This window comes from Pinus tabuliformis, chromosome 2_2 (genome assembly GCF_031772625.1).
Source record: "Pinus tabuliformis cultivar Carrire ecotype Pingquan chromosome 2_2, CPIR1, whole genome shotgun sequence".
In the NCBI taxonomy this organism is placed as follows: Eukaryota; Viridiplantae; Streptophyta; class Pinopsida; order Pinales; family Pinaceae; genus Pinus; species Pinus tabuliformis.
The window spans coordinates 965,182,889-965,204,649 of NC_142300.1; the positions used below are offsets into that span (position 1 = coordinate 965,182,889).

General features: G+C 42.5%; 1 protein-coding gene across 5 annotated transcripts in view; it reads left to right on the forward strand.

The window, feature by feature from the left end:
* DAW1 (Transducin/WD40 repeat-like superfamily protein) overlaps positions 1 to 21,761 on the forward strand; it is a 333,355-nt gene that overhangs the window by 251,174 nt on the left and 60,420 nt on the right. For all 5 annotated transcript variants that reach the window (XM_089405557.1, XM_089405558.1, XM_089405559.1 and 2 more), the window contains 5 exons: positions 1,093 to 1,216; positions 1,360 to 1,418; positions 1,896 to 1,989; positions 2,092 to 2,287; positions 2,381 to 2,482. In XM_089405557.1, the coding sequence (XP_089261683.1) occupies positions 1,093 to 1,216; positions 1,360 to 1,418; positions 1,896 to 1,989; positions 2,092 to 2,287; positions 2,381 to 2,482 (575 nt within the window). The remainder of the gene's footprint in view (positions 1 to 1,092; positions 1,217 to 1,359; positions 1,419 to 1,895; positions 1,990 to 2,091; positions 2,288 to 2,380; positions 2,483 to 21,761) is intronic.

A 21,761-nucleotide genomic window follows, 5' to 3' on the forward strand; every position in this document is an offset into this window, starting at 1 on the left:
GAAGTTTCTGGGCAGATCTAAGGGGTCAAACAAGGGTCCCAACTCAGCCAACATCTAGAGGAGCTAAGGGGAATTTGGGCCAAAATTCCGAGGTCAACATTTGGCCAATTCCTTCGTGGGTTATTCTGGGTATTTGGTGGAGAAGCCAGGGTTAATTTCCCATAATTTTTTGAGCACCAGACATGGGGTTTCCAGCAGCATCTTTGCAGCAGACAACATAGTGTCACAAGGGCAGTGCAGGGCATCACTGTAGCAGTTATTTGTGTCATCTGGGCTTGACATATTACCACCTGGGCTTGATCATGCTTGTGATTGAGGCAAGCCCAAGTGCACCAATTCCACATTATTGTACTTTCCTCCTAGATTATAATAAAATGGCTAAGTTGTTGGTTATTCCTGGACTTCTATGGGTGGGCACTGAATGTTTCAATTTTATGGTGTTGTTTTTATTGTTTGCTTTGCATAGCACTATTTTTCCTAGTTTGGAACATTACAATCATGGGCTGGTTATGCAAAGAATGGGTGAGGTCATATGCTTCAATGCATTCTGTGTGATGTCTAACACCTTAAAAAAATTGAAGAGACATATCAAAGTAGTCTGAATTATTGTCAGGATTGTGTATGCGAGTGATGTTCCACCTATCATCCTTTAGGATATCATTACTAATAATAACCTCTAAGATATTTTATATAATCTTGTGTTTTAATGGCTGCTATTGTATATTTTTTATGGAAAATAGACATGGGTAAAAGCTTGTAATATGCATAAACCCATCATCTTAACATGTATATAACTAGAAGGAAACTGATAAAAATGGAGACTGGGAACAAATGAGGACACAAAGAGGACGGAAACACGACCAACAAGTTAAAATAAATAGTTGATCAGTGGTGGACATTTAAGATTTGTTAAAGCTTCTATACGTTTCAAACAGGGTGTGGACAAACATATTTTCTAAAGTCAACTGTTATTGTTTAACTGATGTTTGTTTTTGTAACTAAATTATCTTTTTCAGAATTTTAATTTTTTCTAGACACTGCTACTTTGGTCTGAACAAATCTTACAAGCATTTCTTCTCGTATGGCTGTCAGGTCCTTGCCTGACCTATCTGTTCTGAAAGAAACTACACTAAGCAGATGTTCATCCTGTAATTTGAAACCAAGCATAGGCCTTATCAACTCACTTTCATGTTCTTCAGATGGTCGACTTGTTATGGTAAATTCCAATCTGGAAAAACAATATTTATGTTTTATTTGATATTCATGTATTTTTTATTTATATTTATTCATTTCCACACCTTCGTACTGTCTGATGTCTTTATTGTGGATTTAATAGACTGACTGAACTCTCAAATTTAGATTGATGGAGATCAAGAGCTGTTTCTTGTTTCCCTTCTCAATGAGGACAATGATTTCAGGTACACCAGAAGTTCCTTCTATTTTTCCATGTAAACCAATTGACACTATTTCAGAATGAGTGTGCTTACAGTGGGTTTATGAGTTGGTTAACTAGGAAAATGGTATTGTGGCTTTGTCTTTAGGTTGCATGGAAGTTTTCCATTATCTTTGGCAGTGTTTATAGATCTTGTCCAAAATTTGAAATTGCACAATGCACCTTTTGAGTAGAATCACTATAATCTGGTGAATCGCATTAGCAGCTTGATTAGTACAACTTTTTTTGTACTTTGTTAGATTTTTCTTGTAAAAGATACTTCATTAGGATGTAATTTGTGAGAATTTATGCAAATGTTTTTATTTATATGAGCACAAGAAAAGAAGTTTAATCTAATATCTATTTGAAGCTTTAGCTGCATTTATCTGCATCAATTTGAAAGAAGTCAACAATTTAATAGCTTTAGTGAAACAATGCAAAATATCTTGTTCTTGAAATGCAGGTTGTCTGGATCCAAGGTCCAAGTATATAATAAAGAGATTCAAATTTCTCCTGATCACCCAGTTGCTCATATTCCACGTCCAACCAAGAAAAAGGTTGAAACTGGTTATCTTCAGTACTGATAATTTTTAGAATTGCTTTCATATAGAACAACATTCAAGCTTGTGGCCTGAACTCATTGTAAATTGTGTCTCTAGAGCCTTGTTAAATCTATAATCAAGGTTAAGGTCAGTAAGTCGAAGAATTCATCAGAGGATGAAGACAAACAAGCAGCAACAGCTCTTACAGCATCAGAACTGTGTAGTATATTTTCAACCCGCAATTTCCCGACATCAGCTGCTAGTTTGGATGAAGAGCCAATCTCTGATATAGATGACAGAGAACTGGATATTGGTATGATGATTTTTTTATATTAGCTAAATTGATTTTGGATTATTAAGACACTAAAGTTGCCTTAACTCATATATTGTATGTGTTTTGTTATAGATGACCTTGATATAGAAGACCATGATGAAAATTCCAAATACCACCATAGTGGGAACACTCACAACCGCAGCTTGGTCAGCAAATTTCGAAGAAAATTAAAAGGTCTATACATATTTTTATGATTTATCTTTTTTCTTCACAACTTGGCTAGAGAACTTTGAAGATGTGAAGATTGTTTTATTATTTTTCATATTTATCATCATGGACTGAATTTGAAATCCAATGAGCAAAATAAGATGTTGCTTGAGTTTCTGAAACACAAGTTTGTTGGGATTGAGTATCCAGATTCCAATATGGCCTTCGCCCAAATTTGTAGGAAACAACATGTTGGGAGTGGCAATAATATAGATTAAAATATATCAAGGAAATTTCAAAATTTGAAATAGAATGTAATTAATTTCATAACTTAAACTATTTAAGCCCTCTAGTAGTGGTCATGTGTTCAATCCCTACAAATTTTCTCACGCCCTTGTGTCCATGTTCAAATATATGTAGATTGTGTTTGTGTGACAATCAATCAACCCTTTACTAACTATGCATAACTATATGTAATATATATCTAGTGTCGTGGTATGTTTTGTAAATTTGACCTACAATATCATTCCATTTTATGAGTTTGTTAAAGCAATTTGAATGTCTATAGATGTACAAATGAACAATTGTTTCAATCCCTTGTTCCAATTCCAAATCTGTTTTTGCTCCTAGGGGTGGTTAATACTTGGGTGCCTCTACTTTTTTTAGATGGTAATTGTTACCCACTGTTGATTTGGGGTAGCAACAAATGTGCTCTAGCCATGAAAATTGGTGGAGAGGCTAAAGCACATGAGATCTCCAAGACCCGGAAATAGTTTGGGCAGATTCTACCCGGTTAAGGAGATATTAAAATAATTAATATTTTTAATGGAGTTTGTAAGTCTAAACTTAGGAAAAATAAAATATTAATGGGTATTACTATAAAATTGGGTTAGAAGGTTCTAAAGGACATGGATCAAGCCAAATCTAATCTTAGTCGTTGATTAGATATTTAATATTGGTCTTTGAAGGTTCAACAGAAAAAGTATAAGAGGAGGCTTGAGGGTCAATTGGAGAACACACCAGAGTGATTAGTTATTCGATTTTCTAGTGCGGAGTTTGCTAAGAAATGTCGAATTAGTGATCAGTTTGCAACGAGGGGCAGTGAAGACGAGACAGAGAGGCAGAGATAGTGTTGAAAAACCAGCGCAGAGGTAGAGAGGCAAACACAAAAGCCAGAGGGAGCCACGTAGAGGCTAGCAGAGACAATGCAGAGGCCAGGAGGGCCTGCGTCATCCACGCAGAGGTTGCTGGAATGACGCAGAGTGCCATAGAGGCTGCGCAGATCCTCAGAGAGTTAACGCAGGGGGTTTTGAGGCTGACGCAGAGGCCAGGAGGGCTGACACAATGCTTCAGTTGTGCTGGAGAGGGTTTCGTGGGGCAGATTTTCTGAATATCTGCTTCTAAATAGAGAGGTATTACTGCTATATTATTTTCTCTGTCAGGTGAGCCAGTTTGGCACCCAGTTGTACTCAGAAAGACTGCATAATAAAATAACCCTCAGAATTGCTGCAACGGTTTTCCCAAGTTGGATTTTTTCGGGGATGGGTTGTCAAAAAATAACTGTGTCACTTGTGTGTTTGCTATTTCTTTCAGCTATTCATCTGTAGATGGTTGAGACTGTATTGTGTTTATTTCGATATTTATATGTTTAAATAACTTGTTCGTAATTTACAAGTAGGAGCAATAAACTAGAGAATACAGATAAAATTTCTAACGGGTAATACTTAGAAATTTCAACATGGTATCAGAGCGTGGTTACAAATCACAACATAGATGAAGGCACCAGCTGAAGCAGAGCATTTGCAGCAAAGACAATTGTCCTGAGCATTGTTTTAAAAAATGGCTGAGTCAGACCGAGCCAATGCTTGGCCGGGTCGGCTCGGTAGCCCAAACGGAACGGCTAGCCGGGTTGTTACCGAGCCAGTCATTGACTCAGTCGACTTGGTAACAACTCGACTGACTCGTTAATGACTCGGCTGGCTCGGTAACAACTCGGTCGACTATGCCCTTTGACAAAAATCCTGAAGCACAATTGTCAAAAGTTGTTCCGCCTCCTACATATCAATGGTTGGGTTGTTGTTTATGGCATATTTATAGCCCTAAAGTAATCTATCACTCTGAGAAAGTTTTGAAAATTACAAGGCCGAAGTATGGTTATCCTAGTGGCATGAATTAGAAAACTGAAACAATGCATTGAGCCATACAATGTTTTTAAAAAGGCAAACGTTCTGGCAATGGACTAATAAATACATATATACATGGACTAATAAATACATATTTACCTCTGATTGTTCTGGTGCTTGACCATAATTAAATCAATGGTTTTGAGACTTCATTAGGGGCAGAGAATTGGTATTATTTTTGTAGTCTAGTGATTGTCCTTAGGCTGAGGCAAAAAAGAATCCTGGTATTGGTGGCTAAGTATGAACTTTGTATTGGACAGTGCACTGAGTGCTATTTTGATATAATGGATATATTCATGAGCCTACTTTGATCACATGTTGTCTTCTCTCTATATTCTAAAGCTTTGTGTTTGGAAACATGATTGAAAATCTTTAAAATTATGTTTTTTTATAAAAAATAAATATTTAATGTATTTTTTACAATGACTGAGTCATTGAGATCAAATCGGCCGAGTCGATACCGAGTCGGAGTCGAAGTCGGAGCTGACCCTCGGCTGTTTCCGAACTGGAGTCGAAGTTCTAAAACACTGGCTACAACAACTCCATGCATCTCGCACCGTTGCAGCCTGTTAGCCTCGCGCTTCCTGGGGACCCCTGCACTGTAGCATCCTCTGCCGCTTCATTCGCATCAGTCTCTACCCACATCAGCCAGTCCTGCTACTCACTCTTCGGGGCTCCCGCAGTAAGGTACAATCCAAGAGGTTGGGTACCTCAAGGATCCTGCCCCTCATCGCCTGCAACCTGTCTGGCTATAGCTCGATGTCTCCCCACCTCTTCTCTAGAGGTACATGAGCACTCATGGCACAATCGTTATCCTCCTCGACCTCCTTCTCTGCCTTTGCTGGCGTTGCCTTAGAGTCAAATGCCTCTCCCTTGTTCTTCTTCCTCGGACACTGGTTCGCATAACGACCCAATTCCCCACAGTTGAAGCATTTGACCTTGGAGAGGTCCTTTCTCTTCCTCTTCTCTTGCTTTCCCTCAGATGCCAGAGCTGCATCCTCTTCCTCTTCCTTCTTGATCCAGACTCCTTTGCTGCTACTTCCCGTCTTTCTCAACCGTCTGATCTCTTCTTGGCGAAGAGACGCCCACAATTCTTCCCAATCTAGAAGATTTTCCCTGCCCAGTATGCTCTGGACAAATGTCTCCCACTCCTCGGAGACTGCGTATAGTGCAGTCCTCACCATCAGCCCCTCAAGTAACATCCTCCTCTGCACTTAAGTATGCTGGTACAATTTCTTCAAGGCGTCCCACATTTTCTTATGTTGGACCACATGATCCTTGACCCCATCAAGGATGATGCGTTTCACCTTGGCCATTGCCTCCTCGTACTTTTCATTCTCAGCCGGGTCAACTGGGATTGCCAATGTTCTCAAGGCGAAGGCCTTGATGCGATGTCTATCTAGAATGGACAAGATCCTGGTCTTCCAGACCACAAAGTTGGACGCCCCGTCCAGACTGTCATGATCCCTCAGCCCATTCATGGCCATCTCTCTGCTCTTCTGTCGACTCCTCCGAGTCTCTTTACTTCCCTCCGGAAGTTCTCTCTTCGACTTCTGCTGAGTCTCTCTACTTTCCACCTAGAAGTTCTCTGCTGGACTCCCTCTGAGTCACGATTTTCCTTCTGGAAATCCTCCTACCAATCGTCGAGTTGCACCTCTCTGATCTTCTGTGCACCTGCAACATTGATCTGGATTCCTTGGCTAGAAATCCGCCTCGGTAGCAACTCCTCTACCTTGGTTTTGCCTTGTTAGGTATTGTTTTTCCCATAGTACCCCACTAGCTTCGCTCTCGCAAACTGCCCACAGCTTCCTATGCCCTAGCAACTGAAGGGCTGAGCCTCTAGGCTCTACGCAATCCCGTCATTGGTAAAACAGCTCCCTCAGCCAACTGCGTCAACCCTCCTGGTCTTTGCGTGAGCCTCTTTCTTCCCTCCTCAGCCTCTGCACTGGCCTCTCTCTGGCCCGGACTGATGAGGCAGTCCCTCTGCGTCAACCCTTCTACTGTCGCTATTTGCAAGGATCAACTTCTATCACTTGGGGTAGCTGATTTTGCTGCAAATGCTCTGCTTAGCTGATGCCTTCAGCTCTCCTATGATCTGCAACCACGCTCTAATACCATGTTGAAATTTCTAAGTCTATCCGTTAGAAATTTAATCTGTATTTTTCTCGTTTATTTCTTCTACTTGTTAATTTCAAATAAGTTATTTAAAACATATAAATAACAAAATAAACACAATATAGTTCCAACATCTACAGATCAACAGCTGAAAGAAACAAACACACAAGTGACACCGTTATTTTTGGAAAAACGTCTCTGGAAAAACCGGTGTAACTATTTTGAGGGTTTATTACTATGCAGTATTTCCTTGAGTACAATTGGGTGCCAAACTGGCTCACCCGACAGAGAAAAACAACTGGTAGTAATACCTCTCTATTCAGAAATAGGTGTTCAAAAAACATGTCCCACGAAACCCTCTCCAGCAACTTTGAAGCACCGCATCAACCTCAGAACCCTTTGCGTTAGCCCTTTGAGGCATTGCTCAGCCTCTAGGACCCTCTGCGTCACTCCTGCTGCCCTCTTCATGGATGACGCAGACTCTCTGGCCTCTGTGCTATCTCTGCTGGGCTCTGCGTGGCCTGCTCTAGCTGCTGCTTCTCGCTCTCTGCCTCTGTGCTGGTCTCTTGGCACTATCTCTGCCTCTTTGCCCAGTACTCACTACCTCTCGCTACTGATCATTGATTCGACTTTGCTTAGCAACCCCGCTCTAGCAAATCGAATGACTGATCACTCTGGTGTATCTTCCAACTGACCCTCAAGCCTCCTCTTATACTTTTCCTGTTGGTCCTTCAATGGCCGAGATTAAATCTCTAATCAACGGCTAAGATTATATTTGGCTTGATCCATGACTTTTGGAACCTTCTAACCCAGTTTTATATTAATACCCATTAATATTTTATTTTTCCTAAGTTTAGACTTAGGAACTCCATTAAAAATATTAATTATTTTAATATCTCCCAAACCAGTTAGAATCTGCCCAAACCATTTCTGGGTCTTGGAGATCTCATGTTCTTTAGCCTCTCCACCAATTTTCATGGCTAGAGCACATCTGATGCTACCCCAAATCAACATGGATAACACTTTTGATTGCTTGGACAAGCATGAGAACATAACTGATATTAGAAAACTGATATGACTCTTTAAAGAGTATGAGGCAGAAATCTGTAGAAGGCATGTGCTAGTAGTTGTGAGGAAGTTTTGGCTCCTTAAAGAAGATAGATGAACCAGTTTGATGATTGACAAGATCTAGAAAAATCGAAGTTTGATATGCTATGGTACTGCGAGGAGCAGAAAATCCCGGTCATAAAGAAAGAGTGTGAAAGAATTTGGCTTCATAAAATAATTGAAAGATCAAAGCCTAAGCATGCTATAATGTGAGAAAGAAGCTTTGCAGCTACAACTATATCTCCATGGAAGAAAAATAGCTGATGTTTTGATGATGTACGACCCCAGCTAAGGATTGTGATAATGTTTCCCTAAATGGGAGGGAATAAGAAATATCCTTCATGTTTGAGAAAGAGTGTGGATTTCCTTCCTGGTTGAGAGGGAGTGATGATGGACATCGAATTCTCCATGTGTCATGCACTAGGCCAGGGCTAACAACCCTAAGTCTAGTGAAGGCACTAGGAGGGAGAATGGAGGATTGGATAAGCATTTGGGACTGGTACTTCTTGAGGATTGGGAATCCAAGATAGGAAGTAGTCCCATGGACCAACACTCTTTGAGGATTAGATAGGGTATCCAATACAAGAGTGGTCGAAAAGGACCAATATGAGGATTGAGAGTCCAAGATAAGAATAGTCCTAGAAGGACATACCCGGTGAACATCCAGATGGGGTATGTGCCTTGAGAGGTAGTGCGGTAGTGGGGTAGATCAGTGTGCTCTGATCTAGTGGAGAGATAGAGCTTGTTAGTCAAGGCCTTGCTATGTTGACAATGTTGGTTATGATGTTGATGGTTAAAGATGGCTTATCAATCCAACTCTTCTTATGAGAATATTTTTGTTTGAGAGTATCCTTGTACCAGATGTACAATTATGAATAACTCCCTAGTTAAGAGGGAGTGTTGGAGAATGTAACTAAGTTTGGTCTTCATAATTGTATCAAAATAAATTTTATGTAAAAAGCAAAAAGAAGAAAAAAAATAAATTATTTTTTCAAGCATGGGTTTCATGCTCAAAAAATGATTATTTAATTAGTAGAGCATGTTCTTCATGCTTCTATGATTTGCTGAGTTAAAGAATTGAAGTCCTATTTGGACGTGTTGACCCTTACTGGTCAACTACCCATGCAGTGCACCCCGTTTTTTTTTGACAGAAAGAAGCAGCACCTGATCAGCATGTCCGTGCCATCCTGCCATCATCAGCAACTTGATCATTTTTTTTGTAAACCCAGTTTGCATGTATGAATTGTAAATAATCTAAGCAGATCAGAGTCATGTATGTAAAATTGCCTAGGTGGACCTAACTTTCTATGATAATCTATGTCCCGGAAGGTTTTTCGTCTCACCGATCCATGGATCGGCAGAGTTTTCCTTCAAACCTGACCCCAAAGCCGGGATGGATTTTGTCATTAGAACTTTAAGAGAATCCTAGTGAGTTAATCTGCTAGATTATAGTTGTGTCGCAGAACTGGGTGTTTTGTGAGGGTCTGTATTAAATGGGTTTGTCCCTTAAGATGTAATTTTGTAAAAGTCATGATGTAATGTGTCCTGAGGGTCGAGAAATGTTAAATCCCCTCATGAGTCCTAAGTCCTAGGTCCTAGGTGATGTTTTCGAAAGGCTTAGTTCAGTGATCCATTGTAAAATGAATTAAAAAATTAAAAAATGAATAAAAATAATAAAATAATAAAAAATAATAAAAAATTAAAAAATGAAGCAAAAAACCCTAACTAATAAAATAATAATATTTTAAGTTAATAAATCGACGGATGAGATCAAGAGATGTCTTGATCCTCATCAACGGTCGAGATCATTTCTACATGGATCACTCGAACTAGCCGTTAGGATCATTTCCTTTATATAGGGTCTTAGGGGGTCATTTCAAAGCATCTGATCTGTGAGTCTGTACTGAAAAAGCTCTCTTGTAATCTAATTTTCTGGTTAATAAAAAGACTTTGGGGTCCAAATCGTGTTGGTGTTGCTCTTTGGAATTGCTGTGAGATCTTTAATTTTCTGCATATTTCAGTTTTCAGCCATTAATCATAGCTTGTTTTTAGAGTAGTGTGAGCACAGGTATCTTGTTCACCTGCTAGGGTTTGAGGGCTGCTAGGGTTTCTGAAATAATGGCAGGTATCTCCATTATTTCCTGAGATCTAGCAGCTTTCTCTCTCTCTTTGCTGATGGTTGCTTGAGATGTGCAGGAAAACATTTTTTGAAGGAAATTTTGTGGGCGTTCGGGGAAGTTCTCGGCTGAACCAGCCAACTCCCGCAAGCACTTTCTGTGCAGAGCCCAGCTGATTGTTCCCTGGGTTAATCATTTAAAGTTTCTTTTCTGTTTTACATTGAGAGATTTTCTTTCTGTTCACAGTGAAGTTCAAAAATTTCTGATATATTGAAAACATTTCTGTTATTATTGTCAAATCTGGCATTTCAGGGGCCACAATCTGTAAATTATTAGGCTGATCTAGGGTTTTCAAGATTCTGCTTTTACAATTTTTTCATTAGGGTTTTGAGTTTTGCTTTTATCAGGTTTAATCAGGGTTTTCATCAAGAGCAATTTTTGAGTCAGCTGTCAAGAGGATTCCTGGAACCAGATCGTCGGTATTACTTGCATCACATGAAATCGAAAACAGTGGAAAGCCCTCAGTTATTTAAGCTGAAACGTGCATCATTTTTGTCTGAAACCGAAAGCATACGCTGGGGTTTTTTCTGGTCAAATCGCTCCATCGGCTGATATTTATTGTTCTAGTTGCAAACACGCAGAGAATAGAGTCCCTAAAAAGTACCCACGTTGCCGTAGCAGGTCCTTTGAAAATGACGGTGCAAGAAAACGCGTCACTGTATTTGGCATGAAATGCTTTCGAAGAACCCAGTCGTGAGTATTTCGTTTGGAGGCATCGTGTTAATCAGAATCACGTGTTGGGTTTTCTGGCATGTATTGGTGCGTTGGGGAAAATACGATTAGATGAATATTCGTATGGTAAACATTGTTAACGCATTGATCTCCCTCACATCCTGCCATCGAAAAAGCTCCAAATCTGCAAACGCTGGAGGGTTTACGTAATAGCTGGAGCTCCGAATCTGCAAACGTTGTCATAAACACAGCTCCAAATCTGCAATCGCACCTGCAAATACACAAAGAAATCAAGTGATGCGGGCCAGGTAATATTACTATATGCGTTTAAGAGTTAAGCCCCAGTTGCGTATATCTCCCATCGACATTTCATCTGCAAAAAACCGTCAAATTTCTTTCAGCACGCGTACCAGGTAATGCATGAACGAAATCGTATAGTGGTAATGCATTTTTGTTTATTTCGACGGCTAGGTTTTCTCTGCTCTCATTTCCGATTTTATGCGATTTGGTCTCTTTCAGGTTAACAGCGTAGGTTAATGTAGTTTTTTTGGATCAGGTTTCGATTAACTGTGAGATCATATTTAGTTAGGGTATTCGCTTCTTTTAAAATTCGATGCGTTTTCGGTAGCGTAGGCATAGTTTTGGGTTTTCATATATGCGATTGTCAAAGAACTTTTGGTTTAAATTTTTTTTGTTATAATGTGTATATATTTGCCATTTAAATTCTTAGGTTTTAGTTAGATTTAAATCAATAAAAAAAAAAAAAAGGAAATGTTTACGTTTCAGTCTTAGTTTTTAGTTAGATTTTATTTTGTTGTATTTAGTTTGTTTTAATTAAGTTTTTTAATATGTTAGCGTTAGTGCTTTAGGTTAGATTTTCGTTTAATTTAAATTAATTTAAATTCAATTTTTCTTTAGATTTATTTGGTAATTTTTTTTAGATTTTCTCTTATAATAAAATAAAAATAAAAATAAAAAAATATATTTTTTAGTTTTATTTTTAATGGTTAGAATTTAGTTTTAGATTTTTTTCAATTTTTAGATTTTTTAATAAAAAAATAAAAAATAAAAAATTTTGTGGGAAATTATTTTTGCAAGTCTCAGGAGCTTTCCCGTTTTAGCCTTTTTATTAATGTTGTATCCTTCATGCTGAGATCTAGATATCTGGTTAATGATTCTTAAATTTCACTGTTGTTTAAAGCATTGATCAAAGTTGCTGGATATCGTTATTTGATGAACTTTGTGTTTTACTGGATATTCAAAGCATTGTTCTCATTATTTGATGATAAATGATTGCTGTTTATGTTTCATGTCCTTATATCGTCCTGCAAGTAATCATTTAAGCACCAATATCATAAGGCATTGGTCTATTAAACTTAACAAAATCTTTTTAGTGCTGGTTTCCTTTCGCGTCTCCCAACCCAACTGCTTGGCAGTTGGCCTCCATCACCTCACAGGGTCTACCCCCCTTAGCCGTGGGAGACATGCTTAAACGGAGAGACCGGGGATCAGGGTGACAGCCCCCAGTCTGAGCGTTGTCGTGCCAATCTGCGCGACAACAGGACGTATTGTAAAGAAAAAGGAAAATTAATTCTTCAAATTGTAATTTGGGTTAAAACAACCTCTAGATGCCAAGTCAGCCTACCTATCAAGTCAGCCCTGCCCCAAAGGACATGTTTGTTCGAACCCCTCTGGACAAGTATAAATAAAGGAAAGTTGGAGCTCATTTGGATTCACACACTTGGAGCATCTGATCTAAAATTTCACAAAGAAAGAGGAGGGCTGAAATATGAAATGGACAAGTTAAAGAAGAATTCATCTTTAGTTCAGTTTTGTTGAAGTCTTACCTTGACATATCTATTGTTGAAGATTTGTTTCTGATGATCTACATGTTGTTGGTCTCTTGTTGTTGAGGGTTTTCCTGAACTGAAGGAAGGATCTGACTTGGCATCTAGAGGGTTGGTTATGGGTCTTCGATATCTCATTTTGATCTGATTCTATAAGAAGATAATTTTTTGGGTTTTCCCCTTGGAGGGGTTTTGCCCTGGCTTGGAGCCTATAATTTGTGTTTTCTGTATTCTTGTGATCTTCATGTTTTACGTTTGGTAATTGCTTGATGAAGAAGAGAAACATAATAAGATAATGCCAACAAATTCACAAGTAATTATCAAAGAAAAGGAGAAATTTAATTTAATGTGCAAACCTCCCATTTCTCCAACAGGTGCCAAATCCCAGACAACTAATGGTCGTTTTAACCTAAAGAATGGAGGTGGAATATGGGCTTATAATTTAAGATGGAAAGTGGTATGGAATAGGGATAGATGGAACTATACTATCTCAATCAGGGCTCCCCATGTAGTGCTCCTCCTACACCCATTTGGCCGTTAGTGGAAGTCCCACTGGACTAGGATCGTAGATTAATCCCCCATTTAAGTCGAGAGAACAAGATTAGGGTCAAAACCCCTCCTTCCATGTCACCCCATAATCCATATCAAATGCCCAAATACAAACAAGCATAAGCACTCGATTGCAAAATGAATAAAGTGCCTTTTGATCAGAGTCCCATCTTCATCCATTTTCTCTTGTCAAATAGGTGAGAAAGATATGGCTAATGCAAGTGGCAAAGATAAAATGGCACGTCGTTAGCTAGTGGTGCCTGTCAGGGGCTATATGGTTGGCCGACTAGATGTGAAGAATGGTGTTGAAGTGTAATATTCCTAATTAGGCTTAGCTAATTAGAATATTCGATTTTGTCAAATTTTGCCTTCTATAGTTATTTTGTAAATAAAAGAAAAAGTGAGGAAGGGGGATATAACTCACTTTTAGAATAAAAAGTCACTTTCTAGTAGCACAATGTTGTGACTTAAAGGGGGAGCCAAGGGGGCCAAGGGGGACGCAGAAATGGAGCCCACACAGACACATGGAGGGACTGCGCAGGAGGGGAGGAACACGTGGCAAAAGGGGAATCACGCAGGAGAAGGTGAGCCCTAGGATTGAGAGAGGCAGAGGCTATAAAAGAGAGAGGAGCCCCCTCATTTTGATCATTCTGTTATGAGCATTTGTGATAGTCATTTCGACTTGGAGCACGCTGGCTGTTTAGCTAGTCTGCAGCACTGTTTAGTGCATTGAGTGTCTCCGTTCGGAGATCTCACCCTTAGCCCCAGGGGACTTCAAGTGCCTGCTCGGGCAAGGTATTCCCATTGGCATTTCAGTAGTAGTTTCATCAGCCTTTTTGCAGCAGTAGTGGCAGCGTTTTGGAGGACTGCGCAGCACTAGGAGAGGGACGCAGTTCTGAAGGACTGCGCAGTACTGTGAGAGGGACGCAGTTCTGGGTTGAGGGTTTGCAGGAGGTTTGGTGCTGAGAGATAGAGCAGGGGATCAACCCTTGCATATTGGGGAGTTTTGGCAGGGGTTTCAGGCAGGTTTCTGGAGTATCTCATTCAGTGGCAACGCAGAGCAGTGAGGAACTGCGCAGAACCCCAAGGGGGTGATTTTCGGGGGTCGGCCATTCCACGAGAGCTTTCTGGGTTTTTCTGGGTTTCTTGAGTAGAGTCCGATTCCAGAGTTTCAGCCTTTTCTGAGGAGGGGAGCAGCCCCAAATCCTCATTTGATTTCTAGCAGCAACAACAGCGTAACAGTTTCCTAGCAGCTTAGACGCAGATCAGAGAGGGGCCATTCCTTCGCTATTCTGAGTGTATTTCTTCACTTGCCTAGTGCAAGTAGAGGTGCCATCTTTCTTATCACCTCCTGTACTCATTTTATTACTCAGTATAATAAAATGGCTTAGCATTCTCTCTGCATTTCTTGTGTATCTGCTTATGGTTTATTTGACATATATTGTATCATTGTTATCTGTATCTCTTTGAGCATTCTCGGCTGTTATACCACTTGTGTGTTTCTATTGTACTCTTAGACAGAGTCTGGAAAGGGCTAGGTAGCCTCTGGATCTTGTCCTCTTTTTAGAGGCGACATATCTAGTAAATGCCCTCCCAGTCCATCTATGGTTGGAGTTTGCTTGTGTTTGAGGTATATTCCTGATAAGGGATATTACAGTGGCATCAGAGCATAGATCTGGCTCAGCCTATGGAGCTAGCAATCTATGACACTGGGGGAGAAACCCTATATCTGTTACAGAGGTCGGAGATACATAGACACTGGGCGTAGGTTGGAGAATACCTATGGAGAGGGAGACTGTGTTCCGATGGTGGATGCAGAACAAAAGGAGCCTGTGGTGGACGTAGAACAAAGGGAGCCTATGGTGGACGCAGAGCAAGAGGCTCCAATGGCAAATGATGACGGGAAGAGATTTGCGGATATGCTCCTCAAATCAGTGCAGGATCTGTCGAGGCAGATTGAGGTGATGGGGCAGAGATTCACGGTAGTAGAGGCCAGACAGCGTGAGAGCCCACGGGTTTTCCAAGTGGGTGAGGGATAGGGTGCATCCCACCATTTGCCAGAGTAGTGTGATACTGGGCAGCAAGTGGCCTCACATGCTCCTACACGCTCTACCATGCCCACTTTCTTAGGAGCAGACACGGGGGCCGTAGCCCAGCAGGAGGCAGAGCTTGGACATATGGGTGATTATTTTGCAGAATACCAGGCCTATGGGCAGGAGTTCAAGGAAGCCCTCTCATTTCGTGATTTTGTTCAGCTCCAGCGGGATAGTAGACCTCGCGACCATCAAAGAGGGTATCGGCATTATCATGATGGTGACACTCACCGTGCATCGAGTAGATTCCACTTGCCTACGTTTGATGGTTCATCAAATAGTTCGGCAAAGTCTTGGGTGGAGAAGCTGGACATTTATTTCCAGCTTAACCAGATGTCGAAGACAGAGGCCATCAAGGTGGCAACATTGCATTTGGATGGTGAGGCCCAAGATTGGTGGTTTCATGGGATGGTTACACTAGGACACTCCATGGTGACGACATATGTCGAGTTCACCAAGAGGTTGATGGAGCGATTTGATCGGAGGGATCCGGAGCAGCATTTTATTGAGTTGACTAGGCTCAAACAGATAGGGAGCCCAGAGACCTACATTGCAGATTTCTTGAGCATCTTAGTGATGGTGCCAGATCTATCCATTGCACGGAGGATCTATATGTATGTTGAGGGGTTAGTAGATCCATTTCGGGTCTAGTCAGATCCGCTAGACCAACCACCCTTCAGGATGCTATTAGCAGGACCCGGGACTTATAGGATGTCTTACCCAGGACCCGGACACCTTACCCCCAGAGACAGACTTTCCAGTCTAAGGGGAAGGATGTGAGGATTCCACCTCCAAAGGGGAATCCAGGACGAGTGCAGATTGACGATGATGTCAAGCGAGAGCTGAAGAAGATGTGATTGTGCTTCACATGTCAGGAGCCATGGGCACCAGGACATAGATGTGCTGCTGGCAAGGCACATTTCATTGAGGTTTTCTTCGAGAGCAGTGGAGAAGAGGATGACGAGGATGGTATGGAGGCAGGAGATAGCCATGACATGCAGGGACCTTTGCCACCACCGCCAGTAGCAGGTGGTGCATCTTTTGAACCCACTGGAGGGGCCCTTGCAGCATTATGAAGAGTTCCCAAGTATCTGACGCTACGCGTATGAGGGACGATACATGGCCAGCGAGTGTCAGTTTTGGTTGACAGTGGGGCGACCCACAACTTCATCGATGCACAAATGGTTGAGCGGAGAGGCATACAGATAGAAAGCTTCAATGGGTTTTCAGTTTTGGTCCGAGGTGATCAGACCATGACGTGTGCTCGTTATGTTCCAGAGTTATCTGTGACGATGGGCACTTACACATTGACTGACGACTTTTTCGTGGTCGATATTCCGGACACCAACATGATACTGGGTGTTCAATGGCTCATCACTCTAGGGAAGGTCACGACAGATTAGAAGACCCTAGAGATGGAGTGGGATGATGAGAAGACAGGGAGGCATGAGAAGATACGAGGACAGCATACATATCTGCCTCAGACTGTTTCGGCTCATCGGATGGAGGCAGTCTTCCGGAAGGGAGACATAGAGTGGGCAGTAGAGCTGCGTGCATCAGAGGCAGGGACTACAGGGCAGACAGTGCACTTGGAGATACAGTCCATCCTTGATCGATATGCCATAGTATTTGGGGAGATTCCGCCGGGTCAACCACCGGATCGGGGGTTTGAGCACACTATTGAGCTTGAGCAGGGCATACAGGCAGTGATTACTACCCCCTATAGGCATCCCAAGGCCTATCGGGATGAGATAGAGCAGGCCATTCAAGAGTTGCTAGCCCTTGGGCACATTCGGCCGAGCACGAGTCCTTTCGCTTCTTTTGTGGTGTTGGTGAAGAAGAAGGACGACACATTGAGGATGTGCATTGACTACAGGGCCTTGAACAAGAAGACATTGAAGAACAGGTACCCCATACCCAGGATTGATGAGTTGATAGACGAGTTGAGAGGAGCACGGTTTTTCTCTAAGATTGATTTGAGATCAGGGTACCATCAGATTCGCGTGAGGGAGCAGGACATTCCCAAGACCGCCTTTAGGTGTCACTATGGGCACTTTGAGATTTTGGTGATGCCCTTCAGGCTAACCAATGCCCCAGCTACATTCCAGTGTTGCATGAATCACATCTTTCGTAGTCACTTGAGGAAGTTTGTGTTGGTGTTCTTTGATGATATACTCAATTACAGCAGGGCTTGGGAGGAGCATCTCCAGCACATTGAGACAGTATTATGCATCTTGGAAGAGCAGCAGTTCTATGCCAAGCTCTCCAAATGTGAGTTCGGGTTGACGAAGATGTTATACTTGGGACACATCATTGGAGTGGAGGGAGTGAGGTTCCACAAGGAGAAGATCAGGGCCATCAGAGATTGGCCGGAGTCGAGAAACGTGACGGAACTTCAAGGGTTCATTGGCATTTGTACTTACTACCGGAAGTTCGTCAAGGGTTTCTCACAGCTTGCTGCACCCCTGACAGATTTGATGAGGAAGGGGGCTTTCAGTTGGTCGGATATAGCGCAGCGAGCCTTCGACAAGCTCAAGGAGGTTATGAGCAGCTGCCCAGTGCTTGCATTTCCAGATTTTACGCAGCCATTTGTACTGGAGTGTGATGCGTCGGGAGAGGGGATCGCGCAGTATTGATGCAGGGAGGTCACCCTATAGCCTTTGAGAGCTGGAAGCTCCTTCCACACGAGAGGTTGTATTCTATATACGACAAGGAGATGTTGGCCATCATGCATGCATTGGCTAAGTACCGGCAGTATTTGGTGGGTAACAGGTTCAGGGAGTGCATTGATCACAACAGCCTCAAGTTCTTTTTGGAGCAGAAGCAGCTACAGGAGAGGCAACAGAAGTGGATCAGTAAGATCCAAGCATACGACTTTGACATTGAGTATGTCAAGGGGAAGAACAACGTGGTAGCAGATGCCCTTTCACGTAGACTAGCCACGTTGTCTCTTATGAGCTTGGATACAGATTGGAGAGCTCGACTCTTAGTAGAGTACTCCAAGGACAGGTTTGCATGTGAGGTTCTAGATGGACAGGTGGCAGATGACAGATACAGGGTGATTGATGAGGTCATCTATTACAGGGATCGGATCTTCTTGACTGAGGGGTCTCAGCTCAAGAAGAAGATACTCCAGGCATCACATGATTCACCATTGGCAGGCCATCAAGGGTTTACCAAAACCTACAGGGCCATTAGAGAGAGGTTCTCCTGGAAGGGCCTCAAGGAGGACGTACTCTGGCATGTCAGGGAGTGCGATGTTTGCCAGAGGAACAAGGGAGAGATGAGCTATCCTGCAGGTTTATTGCAGCCTCTTCCCATTCTGGAGGGGAAATGGGAGAGCATTTCGATGGACTTCATCACAGGATTGCCCACGGTACAGGGCAAGGATTGTATCTTTGTTGTCGTTGACCGACTAACAAAGTACGCGCATTTCTTTGCCATATCCGCACACTACACAGCAGCACAGATGGCCGAGCTGTTCTTCAGGGAGATCTTCAGGATACATGGTCTTCCTAAGACCATCGTTAGTGATAGGGACAACTGTTTCATGGGCGGGTTTTGGCAGGAGCTTTTCCGATTGGTGGGGACAGAGTTGACACTGAATACCAATTATCACCCACAGATGGATGGGTAGACAGAGATAGTTAACAAGTGGCTGGAGGGCTACTTGCGTAACTATGTCAGTGGGCAGTAGCGAGCATGGCTGAAGTGGCTACATCTGGGGGAATACTGCTACAATACTTCACATCACATGTCCATTGGTATGTCACCATTCTATGCCTTATATGGGTATCATCCTTTATCTTTTGTTGACGTGATGTTTGGTGATAGCAGGGCTCCTCAAGCCAAGATTTGGATCCAAGAGAGTCAAGATATCTTTCGAGCTCTCAAGGATAACATGGCTGCAGCACAGAACCAGCAGAAGCTGTATGCCGACGAGGGTCAGGTGGTAAGGTAGTTCGAGGTAGGGGACATGGTCTACCTACGATTATAGCTATACCGACAGTCGTCACTGAAGCAGAAGGGGGCTAAAAGCTCAAGCCCCGCTTTTATGGGCCATACAGGGTGATACGTAGGATTGGACGGGTTGCATATGAGTTGGAGCTGCCCCAAGGCAGCAAGATTCATAACAATTTTCATGTATCATGCCTGAAAAAGGCATTGGGGTAGCAGGTGACAGTGACAGACGACCTACCACCCATGGATGATGAGGGGCATTTGGTATTGTAGCCGGAGGCTATCATTGATACCAGGGAGAGGCAGTTGTGGAGCAGGACGGTTCGGGAATTCTTGGTGAGGTGGAAGAATTTGCTGGATGAGGATGCCACTTGGCAGAGTGAGAAGATCTTACAACATCCATCACTTCAGTTGCTTGAGGACAAGCAACATTTTGCCGGGGGAGACTATAATATTCGCAATTAGCCTTGGCTAATTGGAATATTCGATTTTGTCAAAATTTTCCTTCTATAGTTATTTTGTAAATAAAAAAAAAAGTGAGGAAGGGGGATATAACTCACTTTTAGAATAAAAAGTCACTTCCTAGTAGCACAATGTTGTGACTTAAAGGGGGAGCCAAGGGGGCCAAGGGGGACGCAGAAATGGAGCCCACGCAGACACATGGAGGGACTGCGCAGGAGGGGAGGAACACGTGGCAAAAGGGGAATCACGCAGGAGAAGGTGAGCCTTGGGATTGAGAGAGGCAGAAGCTATAAAAGAGAGAGGAGCCCCCTCATTTTGATCATTCTGTTATGAGCATTTGTGATAGTCATTTCGACTTGGAGCACGCTGGCTGTTTAGCTAGTCTCTAGCACTGTTTAGTGCGTTGAGTGTCTCCATTCGGAGATCTCACCCTTACCCCCAGGGGACTTCGAGTGCCTGCTCGGGCAAGGTATTTCCATTGGCATTTCAACAGTAGTTTCATCAGCCTTTTTGCAGCAATAGTGGCAGCGTTTTGGAGTACTGCGCAGCACTAGGAGAGGGACGCATTTCTGAAGGACTGCGCAGTACTGTGAGAGGGACGCAGTTCTGGGTTGAGGGTTTGCAGGAGGTTTGGTGCTGAGAGATAGAGCAGGGGATCAACACTTGCATATTGGGGAGTTTTGGCAGGAGTTTCAGACAGGTTTCTGGAGTATCTCATTCAGTGGCAGTGCAGAGCAGTGAGGAACTGCGCAGAACCCCAAGGGGGTGATTTTTGGGGGTCGGCCATTCCACGAGAGCTTTCTAGGTTTTTTCGGTTTCTTGAGTAGAGTCTGATTCCAGAGTTTCAGCCTTTTCTGAGGAGGGGAGCAGCCCCAAATCCTCATTTGATTTCTAGCAGCAGCAACAGCATAACAGTTTCCCAGCAACTTGGACGCAGATTAGAGAAGGGCCATTCCTTTGCTATTCTGAGTGTATTTCTTCACTTGCCTAGTGCAAGTAGAGGTGTCATCTTCCTGATCACCTCCTGTACTCATTTTATTACTCAGTATAATAAAATGGCTTAGCATGCTCTTTGCATTTCTTGTGTATCTGCTTATGGTTTATTTGATATATATCATATCATTGTTATCTGTATCTCTTTGAGCATTCTCGGCTATTATACCACTTGTGTGTTTCTATTATACTCTTAGACAGAGCTTGGAAAGGGCTAGGTACCCTCCGGATCTCGTCCTCTTTTTAGAGGCGACATATCTGGTAAATGCCCTCCCGGTCCATCTTTGGTTGGAGTTTGCTTGTGTTTGAGGTATATTCCTGATAAGGGATATTACATGAAGTTTGACTAGTGCATCAGAGAGGATATCTATTGACTATACACTCAGGTCACATGGATTTCACCTCCTACGGGCTTTGGTCCGAAGATGTCTTTCTATTTAGAGCATCTCTTAGAGTTGCAGGATGGCCTTATCATCCAACCCCCCTACTTGCATCGACATTGGATGCACTCACTCAAGATTTCCTTGGGGCAACTGTGTGTTGGTTCACATCATCTTAGAGTCCAGGCTGACCATCACATTCCTCAGTCGGGAAAAATTTGCCAGGTGTGCCATTTTCTAGAGCCGGAGATTGAGTGGCACCTCATCTTCAAGTGCCCTATTTACTATGAGATTAGAGGAGATTTCCATTGTCTCTATAGGGATTCCAATGGCTCCCTCTCTACCTTTTTTTGGTACCAGGACCAGAGATGCCTAGCCCTTTTTATCAGGGAGATCTTTACATAGAGATCTCAACTCTTGCACACTTCGACTCACCCTGGGGTTTCTAGACCTATTACCTCTTACTTCCAAGTTGTTTTGTTTAGTTGAAACAATAAGTGGTAGGAAGAGTCTCAGTTTGTAGCAGACGGGAGAATGCTGAGACCTTCGAGTTTTCCGCGATCCCCTTGGGTTCGAGATGGATAGGTACATTCAAGACCGACCCGCAGATACAGTACCATGCTTCAGTTGACCTACCCTCAGAGAGTCAAAGGGAGTGGCTCAAGGCAAAGACAACACATAGCGCCTCTTGGCCACCAGTCCTCCTCCAGATACAACACAACAAATAGAGAATGATCAACAACTTCTTCCTTTTGGCCTCAGAGATTA